At 40.7% G+C, this 27,569-nt stretch overlaps 1 protein-coding gene across 4 annotated transcripts in view; it reads right to left on the bottom strand.

The window, feature by feature from the left end:
* SYNE3 (spectrin repeat containing nuclear envelope family member 3) overlaps positions 1 to 27,569 on the bottom strand; it is a 66,167-nt gene that overhangs the window by 19,086 nt on the left and 19,512 nt on the right. For all 4 annotated transcript variants that reach the window (XM_031049316.2, XM_031049317.2, XM_031049315.2 and 1 more), the window contains 13 exons: positions 22,337 to 22,498; positions 21,261 to 21,605; positions 19,321 to 19,457; positions 17,242 to 17,389; positions 16,288 to 16,470; positions 15,884 to 16,006; positions 14,785 to 14,919; positions 13,637 to 13,798; positions 12,720 to 12,883; positions 11,547 to 11,664; positions 11,217 to 11,372; positions 10,386 to 10,535; positions 9,245 to 9,283 (listed from right to left, as the gene is read on the bottom strand). In XM_031049316.2, coding sequence (XP_030905176.2) covers positions 9,245 to 9,283; positions 10,386 to 10,535; positions 11,217 to 11,372; positions 11,547 to 11,664; positions 12,720 to 12,883; positions 13,637 to 13,798; positions 14,785 to 14,919; positions 15,884 to 16,006; positions 16,288 to 16,470; positions 17,242 to 17,389; positions 19,321 to 19,457; positions 21,261 to 21,605; positions 22,337 to 22,498 — 2,022 coding nt within the window. The remainder of the gene's footprint in view (positions 1 to 9,244; positions 9,284 to 10,385; positions 10,536 to 11,216; positions 11,373 to 11,546; positions 11,665 to 12,719; positions 12,884 to 13,636; positions 13,799 to 14,784; positions 14,920 to 15,883; positions 16,007 to 16,287; positions 16,471 to 17,241; positions 17,390 to 19,320; positions 19,458 to 21,260; positions 21,606 to 22,336; positions 22,499 to 27,569) is intronic.

Genomic DNA, 27,569 nt, shown 5'->3' with positions numbered 1-27,569 from the left:
CTAAACCAAGGTGTTTTTTTAGGTCTGTGCTGTGAGAAAGAGACACTTTCAGGCTGTGGTGACTTGAGACTATGGTACCAACATGGAATTCAGGAGGCCAAGGCTCAAACCTCTGCTTTGCTGAGCTCAGACTCATCAGGGCTCTAGAATCTACCTGGAATCAGGACAATACTCCCAACCCTTCAGCATATCATTCTGGGTTAGAAGAGGACATTCTGAAACTATTCTACCTTTGCAAAAGACAGTTCAAACATTTCATTTCTATATGAGATCACAGGTGGGAACCACAACCCACAGTGCTACACAGTGGAATTCCTCTTTCCCAGTCACTGGCTAATAGCATCAGTACAGCAACTACACAGCACCCATAGTGCTTACAGTGCATGTGTCAGATCTAGGCTCCACAAAATACTCTGAAATCAAATCTTCCTCTGAGGAAAACTGGCAAAGCTCCAGTGAAGTCAACAGAACTTTAATTTCCACCATCTTAAAAAAACAGCTGGAATACCTGGGTATTGAGCCAAAGTGTCAGAGACATTTTAGAAACACACGGGAAAAGAATAGGTTGACATTTACAAAGAAAACATACTTTTAAAGTTCGCCATCAAAGATAAATGTCCTCCCCCTTCTCCCTCAAAATACCAGGAAAAGCAAGGACTATCAAGGGGTAGATGGTTGTGTTTTGTGTAATGCTAAATACACGCTTGTTACCAAATGAACTGCACTGGCTGTGAACATTCACATTTGTACTTGATTCATGTTGGGGCATTTGAATGACAAGCATTGGTTTAGATCTAGGGAGTCCTCAGCACTTAAATCTGTTTGCAGTTAATAACTCCTTACCAAATGCACTGTGAAAAATCACTTTGATGGGAAACAGCAGAAAAGCACTTTAGAACTTGCTACATAATATTCCTGTGTAAGTTGCTGAAGTGTTTTACTAAAAATCAGTGCATTCCTGGTTTGCTATTGACCACATTCCAGGCTATATGAAAACACACTGTTAATCTAGCTATTTGAGGGAGCAGAGAAATATAGCATCTTAAACCATGCTCATTAGTGGGTATTTGCTGCTGCTTGTATGTCACCAGCATGCCTGATAAAAATCATACCTGCACCACTGAATCAGTGATCCAGCAGAGAAAAAAGATTTAGTTTGGATTTATTCTTCTTACAGCATTTCATGAGAGACTGCCCTGGGAAATGCACGGCTGCCTGAAAACTCCTACTCTATCCAAGGATATAGGTACCAATGTCCTAGTGTCCTACAGACACTACACAGACAAAGACACCAACAGGCATGCTGCTTCATGCCACTGCTGTATGCAGCCCAAGTACCTATTTTCTACAGCAATCAGCACAGATGTTCCTCCAGCTCAGGCAGTTTCCTCAGCCTTATGTAGATCGCCCATCCAGTTATCAATTAGTGAATCTTTTTTTCCAGATACTTGTCCAGTTTCCCCATGAGCTTATAAAAACTATACAAAGTCCTCAATATCCTTTAGTGAAGTGTTCCATAGGCCAAGCAACTGGCATGAACAAAACCCTTGTTTGAGTCCCCTCTTTGAAACTGGTTCCTGGCTCTTTCTTGTGGAAGAGATGCAGAGTCAACCCCTATCTACATTCTCTGCACCATCCATGATTTTGTAAACTCCCAAGTTAAATGTTTAGACATGATGAATCCAAACCTACCTCCACAGTGAGGAGGTCACAACATAATGGGCTTCAACTATAGCAATAGGGAGAGAGGAAGTACATCTTCATAGGAATACATAGGCCTTTGGAAGGATCACCTACACAGGTATGAATTCTATCACTTCATTGTTCCTCTGAAAATGAGCAGAGCTGGCAGGAAGGCTGCAATAGCAGCTTACCATGTCCCTTTCATTCTGAATATTAGCATGCCATCACCAAGCATCATCCTTTTTTTGGTAAAGTAGTTGCTTTATCAGTGGAATTTTGCCTCTGAGAGGCCCTGGGTTTCTGCCAGTTGAGATCTCACTGGGTGCTAATTCAGTTGCCACTTACAGAGACAGGTTATTGACAACAAAAAAGTGAGAGGTTCCAGGGGGAGCATAAGCTGATCTCTCAAACCAAAGCAAACTGGATTTGAAATACTTTGGAAGTGGGCTGCTCACCAGTTCTCAACATAGAGCCATCAGCATCCCTCTCTAAGATAAGCAACATTGCAAATCACAGCTGGTCTTTTCAAGAAGGAAATAATGGTGGGAGACTTAGATACTACTGTCACCACAGAACACATCCAACATACTCTTGGGCAAAGCTGTGGCTCATTCCTATACACCATAGCAGGAACTAAGAGTTTGCTACTGTCAATTAGAGGTTATGTGGCCTCTGTGAAAGGACCAGCAAGCCACTGGGTTCAGAACTGTACTTTTGTAAATGCAAACACTGCTCAGTTTAGGCAACCAGCAGTGAAGAACGAATAAGGATGGCTGGTATGTCTTTGAGTCCTGTGCTTATCATCCTCCACTTCATAAAGAGATACCAAAATGACTGTGCTGAAGGGAGGTTAACTGAGGTCATATGAGCAATTTTGGCTCTGATTTTCTATCTTCAGATTGCTTGACTTTGCAACCTTGATGTTATTTCTGACTGTGAAGATCATAAGTGTATGTATGTAAATAAGTATATAGGCAAATTACAGGCTTTGTTTTCTTCCTTAGGGGAGTTCTGGAGTATCTCAACATGGCTGGATGATAAGCTAGAATTTTTGATGAAGGCTTCATTTAAAAGAAACAGAAAACCAAAAAACACCAGCAGTTTGCATCTGAGGCTTCAGCAGTCACATATGGCTGATATTTCAGAATTTCTGCTGCAGAGTTGCTTAGAACTAAGTACTGTGCCATATGCTATTGTGACACAAACAGATTTATAAAGGTTAGGTCCTGCGTGCATATACGACATGACAAGCTTTCAGGAGAAGCATGTCACAGGACAAAAGCTACAGCCTAATCTGTTCAAGCAGCACTTATTTTTTATAATTCTCCAGGCCTAAGCAAGAAGAAGTCCTGGTTTGGTCTGATCTTCAGAACATATCAGTGGAAACAACTTTCTTTCAATCTGGAAAGTGTTCGACATGTGCTAAAAGTTAGGAAGCACTGTGGAAGACTACTAAATTGGTAGGTAGGATAGGTTGCTAAAAATGTCTTAGTTCCACATTATAAGAATATGGAAGGCTAACTTCCAGTAAGGCAATTTTGAAGCACGTTTTCATATCCAACAGCAGGCAGTGAGTTACACTTAGTTTCTTGTATTTGCAAAAGGTTCAGAACAGGGTAAGATGTTTTTAAACCAGTCGTACTAGTTTGGCCAGAATAGAGCTAGCTTTCTTCAGAGCAGCTTGTACGGGGCTATGCTCTGGATTTGTGATTAAACCAGTGTTCATAACACACCCCTGCATTCTCGCTGAGCAGTGTACACACAGCATCAAGACCTTTTCTGCTTCTCACATTGCTGCCAGTGAGTAGGCTGCAGGTGAACAGGCACCTACGAGTGGACACAGCCAGGACAGCTGACCCCAACTGACCCGAGGGATATTTCTTACCATATGACAACAGGCTGAGCAACAAAAACTAGGTGGAGGAGAGTTTTATCAGGGAGTCCATTGCTTGGGAACTAGTTTGCCATCATTTAGCTGGTGGTGAGATACTGGGGGTTGTTGTATTACTTGTTTTTCTTGGTTTTGCTTTTCCATTTTCTTCTTTTACTTATTAAACTGCTTTTATCTCAAGGCACAGATTTTCTCACTTTTACCCTTTCAGTTCTCCCCCATCTCTGCAGGGGCAGATGGAGTGAGTGAGCAGCTGTGAGGGGCTCATTGAAATTAACTTGTTTCTCTTAAAAACATAAGAGTACTTCACCAGATTTAATACACTGAGAAACAATACAATTTATCCCAATAAATGTATTTTGTATTTAAAGGCAATGCTGTACTACTTTTAGAAGGAGAGTTAGCAGCAGTTAGTAGCTGGATGACATTTCAGTGTATCTGAAATTTAGCAGAAGACATCAGTGTTCTACATTTATTCAGGAAGGCAGGGAAGTAAAACAACTTCTCCCAGTTTCCAGCTTCCACTCAGCCTTGCAATTTGAAATGAACTAACTAAATTTGGCATAGAAGGAATAAAAACTGAAATAAAGACAACATGTTCTGGAACATGTAGAAGAAGCTACTGATATCAAAAGCTGGTTCATCGTGTCAGCAATGTATGTTTCCAGCTGCTTTACCAGCAATTCCTATCGAGCCAAGGTTAAACTTTCCTTACTCACTATACACAATTTGAGTATTATTTGCATTTTGTTTAAATAATTTTAAAAGTAAGCCATCATATTTTTAAAGATTAATACATATACAATCTGGGCTATTGACTACAAGATTTTTTCCTACCATGCTTTTTACAGTAGTGCTAAAAACATTTTTCAAGTATATACTGGAAATTGGTTTCGTTCTGCTGTTGGTCAGCAAATACCTCTCATTACCTTTCAGTTAAGAGGTAAGATTGTATCTGCTGAGAAAATAATTCTAAGATATCTCCTTGGTGAAAATCTGCAAATACTTTACAGCATCGTAGGCTACTGAAGGACACGTCTTTTCAACAAACAAAGCAGGGACTATCAACCACATTACCTAGCTAATACTGCATTAACAGAAAGTAAGAACCAGGCATCCTGGGAAGCAAGAGGTCATCTTCATCTTGCACCAGCACTGCTGTAGAGGAAGAGCATTGCCAAGGTGCAGAAGTGGCAGAATCAGACAAAAGACAAACAAAGAGTCCGTTTTCTACCATTTGCGAAATCTGTAATGTGGATTGGTAAATAACATGAAACCTACAGAAATAAGAGCAGACAGGCAGCAGGCAGTCTCACAGGTGCAGCAACATGAAAGGAAGCTCATGGGCCAGCTGGAGAAAGAAGGGCAAAATACTGTCTGGCACATGACCAGTGAGTCAGAGTTAAGAAGAGGCAGTCAGACTATTTCAGTTTTTTATTTTTTTCCCCCAAGTTTTCTTTCTGCTGAGGGCAAGTAAGTCTATTTGCTCATACTTAGTGGCAAGATGCCCTTCTTTCTGTGTTTGGGCCATGGCATAGTTTCTAAAGCAGGTAGGCACAGGCTTATAGGCACAATGATGAAAAGTCTATGGAGAAATTATCTACAAATGAGATACTGTAAACTGAGGAAAAGATACTTTTTAATGGGTCTTTTTCATTTTACTGAGAAGACTGCAAGTGGCTAACACCCAGCACAACTTCAAGAAAACAAATGGGCCACATACTTTTAATAGAGAGGCACCGCTAGCACAGGCATGTACACATGATGCTGTGCATTTCTGTAATGTGAGTTTCTGCCATGAAGAATTCCTGTCATATCTGCACTTGGGCAGAGCAGAACACATTATTGTTCTCTCCCTGGCAAGCTGTGGCAGCTCTTGCTTTGCATGGTTTCCTGAATGACTGCATTAATTTGATAGACTCCAGATCAATGGTGTCTCTAAGATTAAATTACACGTTCCTTCTGTCTGTGTGTTATAGGAGACTACTCTTAGCAGAATCTCAAATGAAGCAATTAGCTGACCATTGGTGTAATGAATCCTAATTATTTTGTGTGTACAAACAATAAAGCCAGAATCATTTGTTTAGCAAGGAAGTGTAAATACTCTGAGCACTCAGGAAAATAAACCAAACAGTGCTACCTAGACCTGTAAATAATGAGCCTTTGACTTCCTATTTATACTAAGAATGCTTATGGAATATTTTCAGGTAGCTGGGAGCCAACCTTTGAAAGTAACATTTATCATAGCTATTATTTTTGTTGATTGTGTTCTTGGGTGTGCTAGGTACCCTGAATAAATATCCATCTACACTGCCCTGTCACTGGCACTTGCTAAAAATTCACTGCAGCCAGTGCAATTTCCTGCCCTGGTTTTTGTTAATCAACAAGAAGTTGCTCACATCACAATCATTAGCCTGTACTGCTCCTAAGAACACCAGTGGCTAGGGGCATGTCCTCAGCAAAGGATGAACGATCAGAAGAAAAGCAGATTACTATAAACAGAGAAGGCTCTCCTCTGCCCGACATTTAACCATGCAGGCTAGAAATGGAATAAAATCAGAAGGCAATTGACTGAGACTGGCCACAGCTGGGTCTTCCCCTTCTCAATGCTAATCTGCTGCTGCTGCAAAGTGTTCACAGCTCTAGCAGGAAACAAGCAGAGTCACTGGGGACCTCGTGCTGCAGAAAGCTGAGATCAGTCCAAAATTATGCGTGATTCTGCAACCTCTGCTAAATTTGTGTGACCCAAAAGCATAAGGGAGCTGACAAAGTAAGAGATCCCATTGCATGTGAACTGACTGCATGTTGCAACTACAGTGATGCAGCCCCCCAGCCACGTGTACTTTCTGCAGATATTAACTCCTGATATCAGCCATTCTCTCAGGGTAGTTGGTTTCCTTCACCATGGTTTTGAAATGAGACTCAAAACATACAAAAAATATTTTGCCTATCTTTCTTTCATTTCTGGCTGTGCTTCAGGTGTTAAATATAAACTTAAAATGAACTGCAAAGCCACAAATTCTGAAGCTGATTTGCTTTTCCTCTTCTCTCAGCCTCCACAGTGAACATTATTTTCTGGTTCTCTTAAGTGGTGATCTACGATCTTATGGCAATACACGCTCACATCCTGATAAACCCCTTAGCCCGAATGAAAAAAAAGACACCTCTGCTTATGGCACTTGGATTCTCATTGTCATGACACTTAAATACAGAATAAACGCTTCAAGCAAAATCACCCTGAAGCAAGCAAGGTGTAAGTTAATGTAATGTGTACAGGCTGAAGGGAAACTGAAAATCACTTGCAGGTGCAATAGGAGCTGTTTCCATCATGCTTACAAAATCACAGAATCCCAAGGGCTGGAAGGGACCTCAAAAGAGCATCTAGTCCAACTCCTTTGCAAGAGCAGGGGAACCTAGAGTACATCACACAGGAACTTGTACAGGCGGGCCTTGAATATCTCCAATGTAGGAGACTCCACAACCCCCCTGGGCAACCTCTTCCAGTGCTCTGTCACTCTTACAGTAAAGAAGTTCTTCCTGATGTTCACATGGAACCTCCTATGCTCCAGTTTACACCCATTGCCCTTGTCCTATCACTGGATATCACTGAAAAAAGCCTAGCTCCATCATCCTGACACCCACCCTTTATGTATTTGTAAACACTGATGAGGTCACCCTTCAGTCTCCTCTCCTCCAAGCTAAAGAGACCCAGCTCCCTCAGCCTCTCCTCATAAGGGAGGTGTTCCACTCCCTTCATCATCTTTGTGGCTCTGCTCTGGACTCTTTCAAGCAATTCCCTGTCCTTCTTGAACTGAGGGGCCCAGAACTGGATGCAATATTCCAGATGCAGCCTCACCAAGGCAGAGTAGAGGGGGAGGAGAACCTCTCTTGCCCTACTAACCACACCCTTTCTAATGCACCCTAGGATGCCATTTGCCTTCTTGGCCACAAGGGCACATTGCTGGCTCATGGTCATCCTCCTATCCACCAGGACCCCCAGGTCCCTTTCCCCTTCACTACTTTCCAGCAGGTCAACCCCCAGCCTGTGGTGGTACTCATTCCCATCCCAATCTGTTTCTCTTTGTTTATGTTCAGTAGGTTGTTTCTGTGCTCTTGCTGTAGGCCTAATTGTCAAGAGGTTGTGGCTTGCCATTATGTTATTCCAGTATCCTCGAAAGTTAATGGAAGACTTTAGTCTCTTTCAGAGAAGTTAAGAGGGAATAAATACCACCTGCCCCAAGGCAGTAGGACAGATGAACTAAAAAATGGTATCTAAATGTGCAGTGGAGATGTGTTTCTCTGCCTTAAGCTTCTCTATTCTTTTCCCTACAAACAACCTGACCCAACCAAATCATATGAAAACAGAGAATTCTTTGGTCAGTCTTCTGGACTATCCTTCTTCTAGGGAAAAGCAGCACTACTAAATGGTTGGCTGACTTTACACCAATTACTAAATGTCATATTGTTTTTCCAGCCTGAAAAATTCTGGTGACCTTACTGGATGACTACCAGTGGTACCGAACAATCAATGCTGAGCCAGACAAGCAAGAATATAAACTCTCTGGGTGTTTTCAGGAGGGCTGAACTGCTGCCAAAACAATGCAGTGAACGTGAAAACTTCCTGAAATTGGTCAGTATTTCATGGGGAAAAATATTGAAGATGCTATTTCACATTTGAGTACCAGAGGAATATCTCATTGAAATAAGGGAAGTCTGATTTCTGGCCATACAACAAGTACACTGTACTGCATCTTTTAAATATTGGTCTCTTCTAAAGTGATGCTGCAACAGGAAAAATCAAGGGTTTGATTTAGCTTAAGATGATTAAGTGATTATATTCCTGCAACACATTATTTGCCCAATCTACTTTGTGTTGGGTAAGTAATGCCTTATTCTATTCCTCCTGAAAACAAATGGAAAGTGAGATGACAGTACAAAGTAGAAGCTAACAGTATCTATAAACAAAACAAATTGTGACACAGAGAAAAAACTCAGTTCAACACTGCTCAGGTCAACAGTAAACTTGCTAACATTATAAAAATGGAATCAGAAAAGCTGCTTGGGTTTAATAAGAAACTGGCAGCATTTTGTTTTCTTTAAGCTTCTCTTTATCATCTCCTGTACTGCATCTGTTTCTTATGTCATCAGTTCCAAAAGAAAATCCTTCACAGGAGGAATTCTGCTGCTTATAAGTATTTAGTCTAATAAGATTAGACAAATCTTTGACTTTTTCTGGTTTTCTACATTCGAAGGTGGGCTGAATGATCCAACACAATTTTTTCAGAAGTGTCTGAATAATCAGAAGTCCCATTTTCAAAATTATTTTAGGCACTTGACCCCTAAATCCTTTAGAAGCAGACTTGGGCTGTTCCTTAGTCTCTTCTGAAAAATTAATTAAGTTCATATAGCATATAGTTGTATAAAAACTGAGTTCCCCTACTCTTGCAGGAGATGGATATTTAACTTCTAGAGCTACAGTAAGCATAGCTCAAGAGTTAAAATGTTGTAATATGTTTCCATTTAAAATATGGAGGAAATAAATTGCTTTTTTAACAGAGGCACTTAGCAAGCAAATTAATCTCAAGAAACCTTAGAAAAGTTTAAGTTAAACTAATTATCTGCAAGATGCCTGATGAAACATTTTAGCTTAATGATAGGAAACTGTCATACCTTTCTGAATCTGTCTGGTTCTTCAGAAGTTCCAGGACTCTGTTTAAAAAAAAAAGAAAAACAAAAGCAGCTTGAACTTAAGATCCCAGTGGAGCCTATAAATGAGTATTCACCTCACACAGGATGTTTCTTTAAAATTCATGGTCATCTGGATAGGGTGAACCAGCAGGAGAGTTTTTTTTTGTTTTTTTGTTTTTTTTTTTAACGAGCTTTTTAACACACATTAGGCAAAAAGCTGATGTATTCAGATTCGTGCCCCTTTGAATCACATGAGTAGTTGTAACAGCAATAGCTTTGCCTTTACTGACACCTATTGACTATACTTACACAAGGCTTTGGTCAACAAAGCAAACTGCATTACAATCAATTGCAAACAGTTCTTCAATATGCTTCTTATTAACAGAGGTCATGCTTATCTTCCCATACACTTTCAAGGATTTGTATTCTAAATAAGCTTTGGATTTGAGGACAAGGTTTCCCAAAGCAGAAAATTTTCAGGTATGTCAAATTTTAGGTGCTTGAGTTCTGATACCTTCCAAAGCACTTACATACCTAAAGTACCAAATGCATATCTGTAAAGTCTAATCCTCAAGATTATGGTATCTTGAAGTTTAACACGTATGCAAGTACTTAGTTATGTATGTTTACACTAAGAACAAGGAAATTACCTTTAGCATGCCCTGGAATATCTTATATATGGGGATGAATTCTGGCACACCTAGCATGTCTTGTACACAACTCAGTAACTTCTTTTAATCATTTGGTTCTTGCATTAAAATACCTATTCTTTATTTCATGTCAAATCCTTGGCCCATAAAGACAGTTTCAAAAAGGACTAGGTCCTTCTGTGCAGTTATTTTCTGAGTCAGTTTCGTTAGTGGCTATTCTGATCACTCTGTCTTCCAGCAGGTGACAAAAATAAACAGTGAATATATTCTTACTGCAGGAACCATTAAATAAAAATTATAATTTGGTGGAGAATGCTATGGCTATATTTATTCTGTCTTTGATGGCATTTACTGAAAGGGGTTTTAATTATGCAGACACAGACACACACACTTAAATTACGACTAGCGGCATGAAGCAACCTAAAAGGGCAATGGCAAAGACGAACAACTGTGAACTGACTGCTGTAGCCTACCAGTGTACTCATGGACTCTTTCAGTATAGATTTGTAGAGCATCCACTGGTAACGAAGGTCCTCCAAATCTTCAGAATATTCAGTGACAGGCTGACTATGAAGAAGGTCCTCAAAGAGATGCTGACCATCAGGCACACGGGACTGCAGTTCCTGCAGGCAAAGACAAGATCAGCAGAAACTCAGAATTCAGGAAGGCCCCACTTTTAAAATCTGGTGCTCAAAGGAACAGTGGTACCAAGTCAAACAACTGGGTACTCTGGAATAGTGCATTTATTTTTGTTATTGATTTTTTGGCCTGAAATGATATCAAAAGCTCCACTCCCCTGCAGGAAGTGGATTTGTGTTTGTTTAATTTCTTACAGCATCCATTTTCATTGCATCTGGCTACATTCAACTAAAAGAGAACAGGTGAGGCCAAATACCAGACATCGATTTTGATCAGATTGTTTTAATGAACACCTTTTGCCATATCATGCTGGAAAAGTCCAGTTCAACAGCTAGATGGCAGGCTGCTCCCTTCCTACCATTCCAGCTCTAACAGATCTTTCTTACTAGAGGGGTGAAATACTTGTCCTAAACTCCTGAGCTTCACCTACTCTAAAGCATCCTAAACCAAAGAGTGTAGTGTTTGAGCTTTTGTTTGGTCTTTTGTCCGGTTTGGAGTTTTTTTGGTGGTGGTAGGTTTTTTTTGTCCTTGTTTTGGAGGCGGAAGGGGAATTTGTTGCATTTGCTTTGTTGGTCTATTGGTGGGATGTGTGATTTTTAGTTTTGTTTTACTTCTGAAAGAACTGTCTCCATCTTTGTCTCCATCTTAATTCCCTGAAAACTAACCTCCAGTTTGCTCTTGCGTGTTTTCATTTCCTCTGTGGAAGATGAAGCCACATCAAGAATTTTGGTCAGTTTCTTTTTTTCTCCTTGTAACCACTCTTCAAATTCGTGTAGAAGCTTCAAGTGGCTGCTTGTATGTTGCCCTTCTTCTATCCCCTCCTAGGTTACAGAAAAACGGGAACAAAAAAGGCTTTACTGTTATGTCAGATGTTTCTTCTGAAGGCCTGATTGCAAGATCTTATCCTGCAACATTGTAACCCATAGTATTATATGAAGCCACTAAAACTGTTCTTGTGAGGCTGATATGAAGTCAGACATAGAGACCCCTCTCACCTGCTTATCTACATCTGAATGATGGAACACAGGTCCAGACATCCATCTGCTGTCCACAAATTCTATTTTCTTCTTATTATCAACCCCTGGTTTACTTAACTGCCACTTCTTGACAAGTCTTGAAAACACAAAATGGGAGACACCAATGCAGTTAAACATAATGATGAGACATCGCATTTTCACTGGGTCTACGGGGGACACTTAAGGTGAAATCACACTATTATTATTATTAATAGCACTATAACTATTAAAGTTATTTCCAATGTATTTTTAACAAAGTAAGATCAAGACAGGAGTGTCTCAAAGCAGCATCAATCCCCTTGTTCTGATATTTTGTTTTCTTTCATTCAGTGGAGCGAGGGAGCAAAAAAAATACAACCTTAACAATGTATCTTCACATCTGGTAGCAACAGGCAGTGCAATGAAGCCTTCCTCCATTTAGTCATTCCATTTTTATGCCTATTCTGACACTTATTTATGAATATAATTACACATGTAACATAGTATTAAATTTTAATACAGTAGCAGTTTGGCATTGCACAGTGAGGTTAAAAAGTGAATTAAGCTCAATAAATATATTAAATTTAATATTAAAAATATAATTTATTATATAAATATATAGAATCACAGAGTCTATAATTATAACTATAGAAATCTAAATATAAATATATTTATTATAATAAATTTGCCAGGTAAGAGAGGATTTGAGCTCTGTTCATCCTCCTGCAGGTTTGAAAAAAGCACAAATCACAGTGCAGATACAGTCCCCTTGGAAGTATCTCCAGATCAGACAGTTAGGAGAACAGGAAGGTGAGACAGAACAGCAGAAGTCAACTGTCTATGTCCTATTTCCTCTGACATAAACTGGTAGTACCAGGGTTAGCCAGGTCTCAGGGAGGCACTGCCTACACCAAGCATGAAGTAAAGGCAGCTTCATAGACTGCTCTGCCCCCTGTACTCTTTAAAATGGTTTTCTTAAGAGTAATGACTTCCAGTTTACAAAAAAAATTAAATAAAATTTAATCTTGCTCCTAACATTCTAACATGGTTGCTCACTTTCACAGCACACAGCGTAAAGCATCAACTGTGCCTGGTTATATAGCAGCATACATATCAACATATCATCCTCATATCCCTTGAAGGGATATGAGGAAATGTCACATGAACACTTACCTAGTTTCCATCTCCTTCAGCAGTCTCCATGATTCCTCCAGCTGATCCAGCTCTGCCTGAATATGAGCAGTTTCCTCTGGGGAAGAATTCTCCATGACGAGTTTTCCACAAGCTTTCACAAGGCACAGCTGGATCTCCTTATCTGGTAACTCAGCCAGCCGTCTCTGAAACATACAGCCCTTACAGTTACTTCTAGGTATCCTGGGTAAAGCAGAGGCTATGTCAGACTGAAGGCCATGTTCAGTCCATGACTATGCTGGTTCTGTTGGCACTAGCTAGAACATACCTAGCAGGGAAAAAAAATACGCTGTGGATTCTTGCAAAGAGCCAACATAGGTCAAAGAGCTGATGGCAAAACTTAAAGGGTGCAAGCTGTCAATGCATCCCTTCAGTAGCCTTCCCATGAAATATCTTGTGTGTCCCTTGTGAAGGAAAAAGCTGACAGCTGAAGTAACCCGCCAGAGTGAATTGAGCATGCAAAATAGCTTTTTGCCGTGTGGCAGTATCAGCTGTGCAATAACTCAGTTCAATACGGTATAATGTTAGCTAACAGGGTAATAATGTTCAAGGTATTGATGAGTGCATACAGGCCAAGCTATGTATTCTCGCGAAAGATTACCCTGGCAGAAGAGCTCCCTTTAAAACACCTATACTTTGATAACACTTTATCCATCTCAACAGTTCTTAGCCATTTCTCACTGTTCTTGTTTTTACCTAGCTCCACCTCCCACAGCACAGTGTGAGGGATGTGAAGCTAGGCAAATCAGGAAGGCAGCAGTAAACAACAGTCACTGCAGGAGGAACAAGCCATCATTACTCTCCCCAGCCAGGAAACCCTCACCAGAAAAACCCTGCCCTTAATGTCTGAATGCTGCAAGGTGAATAATTAACATCTTACACCAAGATGTTGTTCTCACCTTAAGGTCTGCCACCTGGCCCTCAGTGTTCTGGTCTCCTTCAGCACTCTGGTAGGGCTCAGTCATCTCCATGGTTAGTCTGATCCACTGCTGAAGGTCAGAGAATTTGTCTTTATATGCACAGTGCTTCTGAATGTGGTCTTCACTTTGTTGTATCATCATCTGCAAACATTAAAAATTTATCAGTAACCGAACAGACAAAAAAAACCCACCAATTTCATTACTGGATCTAATATCTCTAACAGCAAATCTCATGAGCAAGAAGGGGAGAAGAAAAACAAACTCATCCAAGGACACAGAAAACTGTCCTTTAGCATCAGAGGCATAGAAAACACCTACAAGAGCCTGCAGGCCTGAATTTAGCCACAGGGCGGGGGGGGGGCGGGGGGCATTAAGCACTAAAGTAGCTCCCTGTTCAGCTGAAACAGAAAAAAGATTATATTTGGTTTTTTTTAATACTCCAGTCAATATTAACTATATCTTTTACTTACAGAATCAGAAATTTCCTGAATCACAAGTTACCGTGCATTTTTTTGCAAAAGTCCAGTTCAGCAATAAACAGGATAATTGAGATTGAAACTAGAATTTCACAGTGCCTATTAGGGTAACACTTTATCATACGTATTTCCATGGTGACCTGCACAACTAAGGTAATTTTATAAGCTGTTCTTCTGAGACTGCTTTGGAATGGACTGTCCTTTTATAGCTATGTCTATAAACTACAAAATGCTTCCGGTCAAAACTAGTACTTGCACAACTGCAACACTGTTCTTAACTTTTAGGTCACGAAACTATAAAAACCAAACAGTTTGGTACAAAACCAATCTCCAGAAATCTGTGAATAAGCCAAACACCTCCATGATAATGTAACTATAAGGTCTTTAGATCAGAAATCCCAGGCCCACTCCAGGTATGATTTATATTGATATACGAACTGTGTGGATGGTATCCTGTCCCAAAGGCAATCATATTACAGATATTCAGAGAATTCTGGAAGAGTTATCAATGCCTTGCATTCAGTACTTTCTTCTCTCGAAAATATCTGTCACTCAAAGGATACAACCTCTTATGCTTATAGATTTTTAAATATTTTTAAATAGTGGCAACTGACAACTCCTTAGGCCATGAAAACCTCTTGCTTATGTTACCTTCAGTGCTATCTTCAGGGCCTGAGAGTCAGATGAAAGTTGGTTCATTTCACGTTTGTGGGTGGTATTTGACTGAACAAGCTTCTCTACCTCCTCCATTTCCGCCACAAGCTCTGTCAAGTCATCTTGGATCATCTGCAGAGGAAAAGACAGATTCCATATGGATGATATGCTAGGTATGGTATGGGCTTTCACAAAACGTATAATAAAAGGTAGTTTCACTTAACAGTATGAAAACAAAAAACCAGGAATAATCACTGCCATTAAGAAAACTTACTATTTTGATGCCTAGGAGTAAATGTTTCCAAAATAAATGGTTGGATGTCCTTCCACATTACCAGTTGATAACAAAGAAGGTAAGTTGCTGGAAAGCCACCAGAGGAGACAGAGTATAATCATCTAAGTACTACTAAGAGCTATGATGATAACACCTCTGTGGTCACCACGGGTGAAGTAGCACCATGCAGCTGAATCACCATAGCCCATCAGGCCAAAAAGGAAGAGTCACATCCCTTCTCTCTTCCCCTCCTATTCTTCTTCCCAGTCTCCCAGCTATGTAGTCCCACTGCATGCCTTGAATAGGCTCTATTGCACGTTGGACCCTTTGCTGAACTCGTTCAAAACACTAACCAAGAGGAAAATGATAATATTTTTTTTTCTTATTTTGGCCAGCTCAATCAGCCCGTGGACTAAACCCAGAATATGTCAAAGCTGTGATGAGGTAAAGAGCAGGAAGGGGGAGGAATGCAGAAGAAGGAGGTAGGACAATGGGAACTCCCTGTTTTTGAAGGAAGTCAGATTGGTTCAGGTTATCTTTGCAATTTCACTCCCAGTGGGAAGTATCAGGATACAATTTATCTTAGCAATCAAACTAGCCCAGAAAGGTGAGTGATCAAAAGCTTCCAGCTGCATGTTCCTTCCCGCAAGCCCAATCTGTCAATTCTTCAGCTGCAATGCTGCAATTTCATTTACTCCATGCTATGAAATAGATCAAATGAAATAGAGGAGACAAGATACAAATTCCTAATGCTAATAAAATATGAACAAACAGGATCATAATTAACTGAGGACATCACACTCAAACATTACTGTAATGTACCTGAAGTCTCTGGAGTTGTGTCTTTTTACCCAGGAGGTCAGGTTTCAGTTCCTTCTCTAGATTCAGTTTAGCTCTAATGGCAGATAATTTCTTCTGCAAAGGCGCGAAACCAGCATCGAAGTGCTTATATTGAGATAGCAAATTGTAGATGGAGAAAGAAGAAAAAAGATACAGCATTCAACATATATCCTTCAGCATTATGTTTTGTCAATGTTCATTTCATACTCAGAACAAACACCAAGCTACGCTATTAACAGACCACAAAATTATTTGAATATTTGATCAACCTAGAAAAACACACTCAGCACAGCTGTTTAGTTACTAAATTTACATTGATGTAACTGGGTGAGTAAAAGACTGATCATTGTCACACGAGAAGACTACATATGGGCTTTAAAGCTCACCTGGATTGTCCTCTTGCTCTGCATCAGACTTTCATGTATAATTTCTCTCTTCTTTGAAGCTTCAGCTACTTCTTGCAGGAAAGTCTTTGCTTTTTCCTCACCAAGGACATTGTTTAGCAAATCCTTCTTCAGCTGTAATGTCATGAACTTCTCTTTGAAACTGGAGCTTTCAGCTAGAGCAGCCTAAAGGAGAAAGATTCTTCCAGTGAAATCATACCAAAAACATTAAAAATCATACAACCATATTATTCTCACACAAGTCAAACAACCAAAGCAGTACAACACAGTTAGGTAAAAACAGCATGCTGGGCCAACAAGGGATAACAGAAGGTACCTGGACAGTGCCCAGTTAAAGGAAAAGTCTTCCTGATAATGTTAGAAGCACCAGGACTGCATCCATTTTGTGAACAGAAATAGAGGAAAGCTGTACTATGGAAAGAGTTGTCTGTGCAGAGGAGAGGCCTAAACAACCAACAGAAAGGACAGCTTGAATGCTTATCCCAAGGATAAACTCCACCCCTGTTCACAGACACATTTATTCTGGAGATCACAGCGATGACAAAGTAAAAAAAAACCACCTTGCTAGGCACATGCAGAAATCATGCATTATAATCCCACGACCATATTACTATACAGTTCTTAACAGAGGCTACAGATTTCCCTGCGAGGAAGATCTGGGCTAATGCTAAACAACATTATCATCATTGTTAAAGGTATCTAGCATTTTAATTCAGCCTATTCAGTTGAGAACTCCAGATAACTAAAGGGAAGAAAGTAAAGCATTCTGCTACAGCTAGAGCTAAGTATTGACTTCCATACTTTTGGGGCTCCTGCCATACTAAAAAGGCCCTTCCAGCTGCTTCTGTGCAGCAGCTGTATGCAGGCAGCTGCTGGCAGAGCTTGGGCAAACACAAACCAAAAATCAGTTTCTGAACTTAGTAACAGGTTTGCTACCTCAATGTGAGCCAGTGCTGGCTCTGGAGTCTCCAGGAGCATCTGGACTGATGGCTTCCACCGTTCAAAATCTAGCAGGGGATTTTGGAAGAGTCTTCTCAGTTCGGTTTCTGTATCAGTGCTCATTTTAGATGTCTTGCCTCTAACACTGAAAGGGGAAAGTGACAGCCGAGAGAAGGATTACAGAGAAATCCAAGTCCAAACATCCTATTCATCAAGGCACGAATTAACACAATGCTCATGTAAACTGTATCCGATGCAAAAGCCTCAGTCTTTTTTATTGTCTGAGCCTGGTGTCGCGTACTGACAGGTGCTTAGTCAGAGACATACAACAAAACTTTATTTAGACAGCATAAGGCACATTTGTCTCTTGTGCAACTGTGTATCAGGATTTATTTTGCCTTTCTAGCAGCCAGCAATCTGCCCTCACGTGATCTTTCTTGGCTGCTCGTCATCACCAGCATGATTTAACAAATCATACTATCAGAGCGGCCTCGCTGACTGATAGGAGGAACAAGCCAAGAGGGTCTAGGATTTAACTTTAGTTGCCTGCATTGTTTTACATATTATCGAGTCTTTACTCCTTTACAAAATTACATGAAGAAATCTTTGCTCACCCTATGATACCTACAAAAAGAGGAAAATATATACTTTTTTCAGATGTAATTTTTTAAAATTTGCTGAACCAGTAATTAATATTAATATATTATGGGTGATTCTGATATAAAGCTTTGTATTTGTATATATATATATATTTACACATACATGCACAGCTATGTGTGCATAAATGTTGAAAAAAAAAAAAAAATTAAAAATCAGTGCACATTCACTAAACATCCAAGCTTCTCCTATAAAGGCTTATCCAAAATACAGTTGGGTAACAAGGCCTAGCAGTGGTACACCCCATGCAGCTGCCTCCTGTTTTTCTCAGCTTTCTTGACTTCCCAGTATGGCAGAATGCAACCCAAACTATATGCTCACATGGGAACAGTATCCTGCAGATTCACAAAACAGGCTGGCAAGAGCAATGCCAATCAAGATTAATACTGCCTTTCTATAAAATCAAACCCAATAATCTTACCTGTGTCAGTGGGACGTTATGGAGGTAAACAAAGGCAAGCTTGCAGAGGCCAAATGCTCCGCAAATAGAAAGTTCTAACATTACATGTTCTTTGCCATTTGCTCTGCTGCCCCTGCGAGGCTCAGCGTGAAGCTGCCAGACTTCGCAAAGAAGCTTTAGAGAAGCTGGCAAAAGAGCAGCTGCCATTTCCTATTCAGAGGCAAGTCCTCTGTCTTCTCTGCTTCTCTTTCAACATCGTCTGCTTGTTAGTTTTTAAACTAATCCCTTCCCGTAACGACCTATAACCCCCTTCCAGCAGGACAGTATACTGTGCACTCAACAGAGGAAGATAAACTTGGATACAGCAAAAAAACTGACCTTTTTTTTCCTTAAAAAAAAAAGCTGCTTCCTTCTAGTTTGCAAAATTTGCTGCGGCTTCTTTACTTCCTGATTCCAGACAGCCTGGAAACGGAAATGCTTAAGTCTGGGGAGAGGCTAAACTTTCAGAGTTTCCAACCCAAGGCAAGTTGAAAACAGGAATCATGCACATATGCTGGCAGGAGAAAGAGAATAAACTCTGCCAAATAATTGCTAAGGCTGATGAATCATTACCATAAAGTCAACAAGGGAGTGTCATAATTCTTCTGAACCGTTTACTACTACAGTTCTTGTCCTGAATTTCTAGTTGCTGTCATAAAAGGCAAGCGAAATACATAAATTATTATTATAAAATGCTAAAATGATCAAATTAGCTGCCAACAATCTGATTTTCTTCAAACCATACACAGCATTAATGATGCAAGATCACTGCTTGAAAACAGCCCGCAGCCTACAGCTCCTAGCAAAATTACAGGTTTACTGCAATGTGGAGGCAGATGTAATTAGCAGAAGCCTTTCTTTTCTACCAGTCACCTACAATTGGATGGCACATTACTTTTTTCTTAGGTCCTTGTTAATCCTGTCAGTGTCTGAGAGGCAATTCCTCCCCATCCCCCCAGCATAATCAGACTTCCCATTACCTTTGATACTGCTGTATTGCAGAGACAACACTCTCAGTGTGTGGCTGCACATCTTGGGAAAACCGTAGCAGTTCCTTAAGCTGAGCCTTCAGTCTTTCGACATTGGTCTCTTCTGCAGCCAGAGCTGCTCTCGTTGCCTTAATCGTAAAAACAATTAATAGATTAATGGTCAATGAGAAACTTAACATGAGCCTGCAGTGGGTGCTTGCAGCCCAGAAAGCCAATTGTAACCTGGGCTGCATCAAAAGGAACATGAGCAGCAGGCCGAAGATGATCCTGTGCCTCTACTCTGCTCTCCTGAGACCTCACTTGGAGTACTGTGTAAGCTCTGGTGTCCTCAACATAAAAAGCACATGGAACTGTTGGAACAAGTCCAGAGCAGGGCCATGAAGATGATCAGGGGACTGGAGCACCTCCCGTATGAAGACAGACTGAGAAAGTTAGGTCTGTTCAGCCTGGAGAAGAGAAGGCTGCATGGAGACCTCATAGCAGCCTTCCAGTATTTGAAGGGGGCCTACAGGATTGCTGGTGAGGGACTATTCATTAGAGACTGTAGTGATAGGGCAAGGGGTAATGGGTTGAAACTTAAACAGCAGAGGTTTAGACTGGATATAAGGAAGAAATACTTTACTGTGAGGGCGGTGAGATACTGGAATGGGTTGCCCAGGGAAGTTGTGAGTGCTCCATCCCTGGCAGTGTTCAAGGCCAGGTTGGACAGAGCCTTGGGTGATATGTGAGGTGTCCCTGCCCATGGCAGGGGGGTTGGAACTAGATGATCTTAAGGTCCTTTCCAACACTAATTATTCTATTACACCTCATTTAGTGTCTGGCACATGTGAGAGATAAGAGACAAGGCTGTCTCTCAGGGTATTCACACATACCCTTTCTGCAGCTGCCTTTTTTCTGGGTGTACGGGATACAGACTTTGTTAAAGCAGAAAACATACTCCAAAACAGTCTTGTTTCTGCAAGCTCTCTCTCCTCTCTTCACAGTGCCTAGCCTCTGTATCTGATCTGCAAGTTTCACTGAATGAATCACAAACAGGTCCAGTTTCAGCTCACTGATTGCAGTACAAAACATGAGACACATTTTTGGAGCAGACTTAACTGCATCTGTTTGCACGAATAGGTCTTTCTCAAAGACTCATATATACAGCATGTTAATTTTAGGGTGATTTAGGTCAAGAAAGCAACAAAAAAACCTATGTAAATGTAGCTGGCTTAAACCAGTCAGCATTTTGTGTATTCTTTTTTACATATACCTTTCCTAGGTAGCCCTGCTGAGTTCTAGACATATAAATTGCAATGAAAGGCATTTTGAGAAGAGATAATAAGTGCAAAAACAGTCCTCAAGAGGAAATGAGTGGCAAAGATTCTTATCTACATTATGCATGACAAACTTTTTGCACTCATTTTTGCAACAGATTGATTTTAGTATAAATACTGGATTACTATAAACTTGGGACTTTGTAGGACTAAAGATGTCTGCTGGTAAAGGAATACAGGAACATACCTTACACAGATGAAAGCAGAATATAGAAATGGTCTTGCCAAATATCCCAAAATAGATGTATGTATGTGTGTATGTGAATTTATATATACAGTCAGACATTATTTTCTTGCTTTCTTTTTAGGTAGGGCAAATATATTGTTTGGTCTGTATTGGGCTCCTTTTGCATGTGGTCCCTTCAAACTCAAGACAAACTCCAACACATGCTCCAAACCTACTCCCTCTGTGCTGAACGAGATAAATGCTAAAATAGTTGATTCCACCGTCACTATTCAAATTTTCCTTGGTCTGTTTCATAGACAATCAATACTATTTCCTTACCACCTTTAATCAATGGAACAGGCACCTGTTGTTAGCTGTAACTACACATGCTCAGTCTATGGCTGTGTGTGATCCTGCTTGTTTTAGTCATACAAAGGATAACAACTTACATTGCATTTTCTCCACAGGGTTACAAACTCATCTTCAGTCTTTTCCCCTTCCCCAGGCTCTAGGTGATTTTCTAATTTCTGTAGATATTTTCTCAACACCTTGATGTCTGCTTCTAACTGTCTGGCTTGGGACTCATAGGCACTTTCTGACTCCTGGATCTTGAGCAATCTCTCCTCCTCCCCACTATGCAGCAATTTCAACTTCTCCAAGGCTTTTCTTAGCATTTCAAGTTCATCTTTCATTCTCTCAGCTCCAAGTGGGGAGGTATTCTCAATCACATTTGCACACTCGTTTTCAAGTTGGTCCAATTTCTTTCCACCGCTTCTAATGTTTTTGGCAATTTCCTGCAGGAAGAAGTTAAAGATTAGCTGCAGGGATGGGAAATTGAGGGAAAAGCTGAAAGCAATAGAGAGAAAAAAAAGACCGCTACTCCTGGTTGTACATATTTTGTTCTTCCCTTCTTATTACAAAGTATGTCTCTTTTCAAGTGATCAGAAGCCAGTGTTAGTAATTCTCTTGCCTTCTGAGTACTACTAACTGCCAAGATTCTGAAAATATTGGTTTGATTTTCATAAATGTTTGTCATCTAAGGTCCCTGACAAAGCCAACAGGAGCTACAGGCACTAAGGAATTCTTACAGTCAGATCTCTGAGAGATTTAAAGCTAAAGAGTATAGGCAGTGGCACCAAAATTTTGAATACTATTCTCAAAACTGGTATGAGTATCACCAGCTCTGAACTCTCAAAACCTGTGAGCCTTTGGGCTTTATTTGGATCATGATTACCAAATATCACTCATTTAAACAAGTTTAAAGGGCAAGATTCTCAAAGAATCACATAACCATAGGAGATGAGGCTTTATGAACAACAAAACAGACTTCACAGTTGGAAGAACCATATGTACTAACAGTTTTAGGACCTGATACAACTCTCCTCCCAGGCCATGTTAAAATCACACCTTATTTCATTTGTGTAATTCTTTTCTCAAGTACAGCCTTGTGTGGTTTGAGAAACATGTAAGGGCATAAAGAAAACACACAATCCTAGCTCTTTGTTAGAAATATACTTTTAAGGACCTTCAGTGCCTTTAACTTGTCCTCTGCTGAATATTCAGTTGCTTCTCCAATGCAGGAGTTTAATCTTTCCATCACACCATTCAGCCACGATTGAAACCGGTTGACGTTAGCGCTGTACTGCTCATGTTCCTTGGTTATCTTTTTAAGCAGGTTCACTCTGTTCTGTAACAAGACACATCACAAGCTGTAAGGACAGTGCTTATCTGGCTCTTTTTCCTTTACATTGTAACACAGAATTTATAAACAAGAGTCCTTTTACATAAGTCACACCAGTACTTGGCCTCCAGAAGAATTCAGAATTCATCTCAAGAAACAGAACACAAAAGTATGTAAAAGCTTGTCCCCATTTGGGTCATGCTATAGGCTTTCAATGGCTAGTCTCCAATAAGACAAATTGCAGAGTCCTCTCAGGTGAATTTCTAGCCTCTCCTTTCCAAAATTTCCTAGTATTTCACTAGAAAAAGAAAAAAGACAGAAGTCAGTTTCTGGGTTTTACCTTGTTTTTTTACTTTTTTTACTTTTACCAAGCAGTTGTTCCCCATGCTGGTTAAAAATAAAGATGAGCACACAACAGACTTTCCCCATCTCTCAAAACGAAAATAAGAGAGACTGTACTAGGGGCATGTGTACACATTGTTTTAAAGTGTTCATTAGTTAAGCAGGCTCTGCAGAAAGTGACCATCTACTTTTACGTAGACTGGGAACTTTCACACTTATTCAATTAGTAGATTACAAACTATCTTGTGATGATATCACAGACCCTGGAAGCAAATTTAAGCCTATGGGAAGCAGGTTTCATTTTGTGAGTTACTGAGTGTGCACTCTTTAACCAGAAATTCCTGAACTTACAGGGGCTGAGTTGCTCCCTGCTTATCCAGTCTGGCATTCTTGCAACAAGACAAAAGTCACATTTACCTAGGCTATTCCCATTTGCCAGCTGAAGCTTAGGTCTTGCTGAAAAAAATTTTACACAAATCACAGTTAATCCTGCTCTGTTGTTTCACTAGTATAATATCTAACTCAAATATTACTTCCTATGAAATCAGAATTGTTTTTTCTTGCCCTTCATCAGTTGGCATGGAGAGCAACTGAAGTACACTATGGGTACATCAGTAAAAAATTGTTCCTTGTGCAATCCATTTAGTGTTTGCAGCACTCCTGAAAGGCTTTTCTGTCACACACAATAGGCTGAGTTTCATTTTGCATAATATGGGACACATCCCATGCCTCCGAGCTTCACTCTAGCTGCCCTCCACAGAGAGCAGGGTGATAGCTGCAATGGTGGACAGAATTTCAAGCTCACTCTGCATTTCCCTTGTTTCTGTGAGGCTCTGGGCATGTCACCACATTTGTCAACCTGCCTTAGGTGGCAGTGGGCCATTGTCATTCTGTCAACATCCAGACCAGCAGAAGAGCAGCATGAACATCAGTCACCATGGGATCTCCCATGTGCTGTGGCATGGCAGTCCCTGTGGGACTTTGCCCTTCCTCTTTGTGACAGACTATGCCTGTGGTGCAGTACAAAGCCACAAATGGGTGGCATAACACCAACCTGTTTTTCACACTGCCACTGCAATCTCTGCTGACTGGTACAAATGCAGAGTGACTCCCTTAAAGTTAGTTGACTTGCCTTGGTACAAAAGAGGGACAGCTAAGGGACAACTGATTCCCATGAAGGATAAAATACTGCCTGCTTATTAGAACCTTTAATAGCACCATCTATGCAAATATAGGTTTAGTTGGGACCAAAAAGCAGAATTATGACTGCAGATTTCTGTGGCCAAGACGCATATAGCAAAACACCTCACCTGTTTGCTACATCCCCTCCTGATTCTCAAATCTGCAGAAATGCATACAGGTTAAACAATTTGCACCTTGACCTCATGTTAGGGAGGTAAATTTTATAGCAGTGTAAATGGGCCAGAGAAGTGAAACAAGTCAGTCCAGGCTTATGCATTCCAAGGAATCAGGTTGATTTGTTGCATTGACAGAAGCTCCAAAGCGAGGAGGTCAGATACCAAAGTGGAGCTATTATTAAACTCAAAAGTCTAACATTAATAAAAAAAGGGTTAAAAAAGAAGTCAAAATGACTCACTCCTGCCCAGGCTATTCAGCCAAAACAGAGGAGCCCAAAGTGTGAACACTTCTGCTGGTCTGTGAGGTCAAGGAAGAGATGCCATGGATCTAGACCGCTCTCCCAAGAAGTTAGGCAGGGAAACTTTCTAATGATGGAAAATACAGTATCACTTCTGTTAGAATAGCTAATCAGGGAGCAGGACAGTGTTAAACTCAACCTCCACAAGCATTTAGTTAACAAGAGGAGACATTAAGGAAGCACATGGCCCTGGAAAGAGAGAGCACTTACAGAAAAATAATGGATTTGCCATGAGCTGCAGAGGAAGAGATGTGTTTGAGCAGGCTATGTCCAGCCCTGGGTACTCAAGGAGGGTGGACAGGCAGAGGAAACCCTCTCCCCTAACATCTCCTTTAAAGCCAAACAAGCCTCCTTTGGAAGGCAATCCAGAGAATGTAAAGGAAATTCCTGCTTCAAATTCATCTGTGGCATCTAAAGCAGAGCACTTCTGTCCTCTCAGAGATCTCCTGTACTCTGAGACAATTCCAGAGCAGGGCCACGAGGATGATCAAGGGACTGGAGCATCTCTGTATGAAGACAGGCTGAGAAAGTTGGGGCTGTTCAGCCTGGAGAAGAGAAGGCTGAGTGGAGACCTCAAAGCAGCCATCCAGTATCTGAAGGGGGCTTTTAAGGATGCTGGGGAGGGACTATTCCTTAGGGACTGTAGTGATAGGACAAGGGGTATCAGGATCAAACTTCAACAGGGTAAGTTTAGATTTGATATAAGGAAGAAATTCTTTACTGTGAGGGCGCTGAGGTACTGGAATGGGTTGCCCAGGGAGGTAGTGAATGCTCCATCCCTGGCAGTGTTCAAGGCCAGGTTGGACGGAGCCTTGGGTGACGGTTTAGTGTGAGGTGTCCCTGCCTGTGGCAGAGGGCTTGGAACTTGATGATCTTAAGGTCATTTCCAACCCTGACTATTCTATGATCCTATGAAAGCAGAGTACTCTGGTACTCAGAAAGCTCCTGTAGTGGTGCTTTTAGTCTTAGCTCTAGGGTACATGAGGGTTGGCATTATAAATACCTAGGTTTCAGTTAAGAGACAACACAGAGTGAAATTCATTTGTTGTGCTCAGACATATTTGATATATTTGACTAAATATGAACATATGATAGATCATAACTTTTCTTACCATATTCAGCCACTGCTTATGCTAAAACCCACAATCATCTACCTCTGTATACTGTTATTTTACTAGGTAAGGGAAAGCCCACAGGAAATGGTTGCCACATCTAATTGATGTCAATGTCAATGTAATTAAAAGCAATTTATGTGTTTTTGAAATTTGGGAATGATAAGGACACATCTTAGCACTAAGAAAAAAAAAAACAGCCTCCAACATTTGCTCATACCAGAGAAGCAATGTCACATGCAAATCTTTCAAGAAACACTGTCCAAGAGCCTGCCTTCTGATAGATCTGGACAAGTGCACGGGATCTAAAAATGCTCTTCAAACACAAGTGCAATCTACAAACACCAGTGAGCCTCTTCTGGGAGGCAGCTCAGGCATTTAGCTAGCATCTGTGAGTCACATTTAGCCTGGCCTCTTATCATGTGGGGTGCCTGAGCAATCCCCTTACAACTCCTTTGTCTCTCATTCATTCCTCCCTCCTGTTGGAAGAGGTAGCAGAGTTTCTATGCTTTCCAACATGATTCCCAAGGTGCCCATAACCTTGGCATTAGCTAATGAACTCTACGTTTACTTCAGCCGCAAAATCCAAGGCTTCCCAACTCTCTGTGTTCCATACTTCCTGAAAGACGTATTTCTTAGCTGGATTATCTCACCCAATTCTTCTATGAAATGTGGTATTTGTAACCAATGCCAAAGAAAAGCTTTTCCTAGCATCTCAGTTAGCGGGAGACATAAAGACATATTTTGTCTAAGTACTATGAGCCATTTCCTGATCTTACTTACACCAGCATGTATCCAAGTCACTCAGAGAAATTACACTATGTAAAACCAGTCTCAAAGAGGTCACATTCTGGCTCTCAGTATTCAAATTACTTGTTTAAAAGAGCTGCCTTATTAAACTAGTTAATGACTGTCTCCTGCTTCAAAACCAAAGACAAATCCTGATTAGAAGGGAGTAAATGAGAATTTTAAATGGCAATCTAGATAAACGACACCTGAATTCCCAGGAACTTTCTTATGCATAAATCCAGTTGCCTTGTAATCAAGAGATCTACCTTAAAAATTATATCAGCATTGGGGCTCAGGTCTGTCAGTGGTTTTACAGCCTTTCTGTGCAGTTACAGCATTTCCAAATATACTCTGGTTTTTGAAGAGACTTAGGAGTTTTATCTTTATGGCTACAAAATACCTGAATTTCATGCTCACAGAAGGTGCCAGCTCAGGAGGTTTTTCATTGTTTTGGGGTTCAAGCCATTTTACTTAAGAAGAATGTGTAGAGCAAGCAAAGTAATGGCAGAAGCATCCCAATGTGGTGTTATTCCAGTGTTACATGAAGCTAACTTTGTACAACAGCACCCAGGGAGGGAAAGCATACATCACTGTCAGGCTTCAATTCTGGACTGGGGTGCAGGTGTGGGAACAAGTAAAAAGCAACATTTTGACACAAGCAGATAGTAGAACCAATGTAATGAAAATTACCTGTATTTGCCCCAGGTAATTCCAGCCTATGGAATTCCTGGAAGCCACTGTGAGACGAAGACTAGGTTTTGATCTCCAAATGCTTGGGACAGATGTGTCCGTCTCTCTATTTCAGATATCCTTTTGAAGATTTCTATTGATATAAGCTAGTAAGAAACTGCATTCCTCCCACCTGCAGACATCTGCCCCTCAGCCATGCCACATGGTCCAATCCTGTCTCTACCCAAGTTTTAGAAGTGAAAAGTATGAGCCTTATCTGGAATCTTTACCCAGCAATAGGGTTAAAGGAAATCACTGGCACTGAAATGTGAACCAGGATGCCTCACACCAGGGTATCTAGCAACTGTTAAACCTGTAAGGTTAGCATCAGGCAGGAATTAGTATCGGTGTGCAGTGAAAATCTTTCAGATTACTGGAACTGGCTAGTTGAGCTCAGTGCTGGGCCACAGCTGCTTACCAGCTCGGTGTTTCCCAGTTCTGCAGACAG

Source organism: Melopsittacus undulatus, chromosome 4 (assembly GCF_012275295.1).
Source record: "Melopsittacus undulatus isolate bMelUnd1 chromosome 4, bMelUnd1.mat.Z, whole genome shotgun sequence".
Classification (NCBI taxonomy): Eukaryota; Metazoa; Chordata; class Aves; order Psittaciformes; family Psittaculidae; genus Melopsittacus; species Melopsittacus undulatus.
Note: the sequence above shows the minus strand (reverse complement) of the source record. Positions and strands in the feature narration are given on the sequence as shown.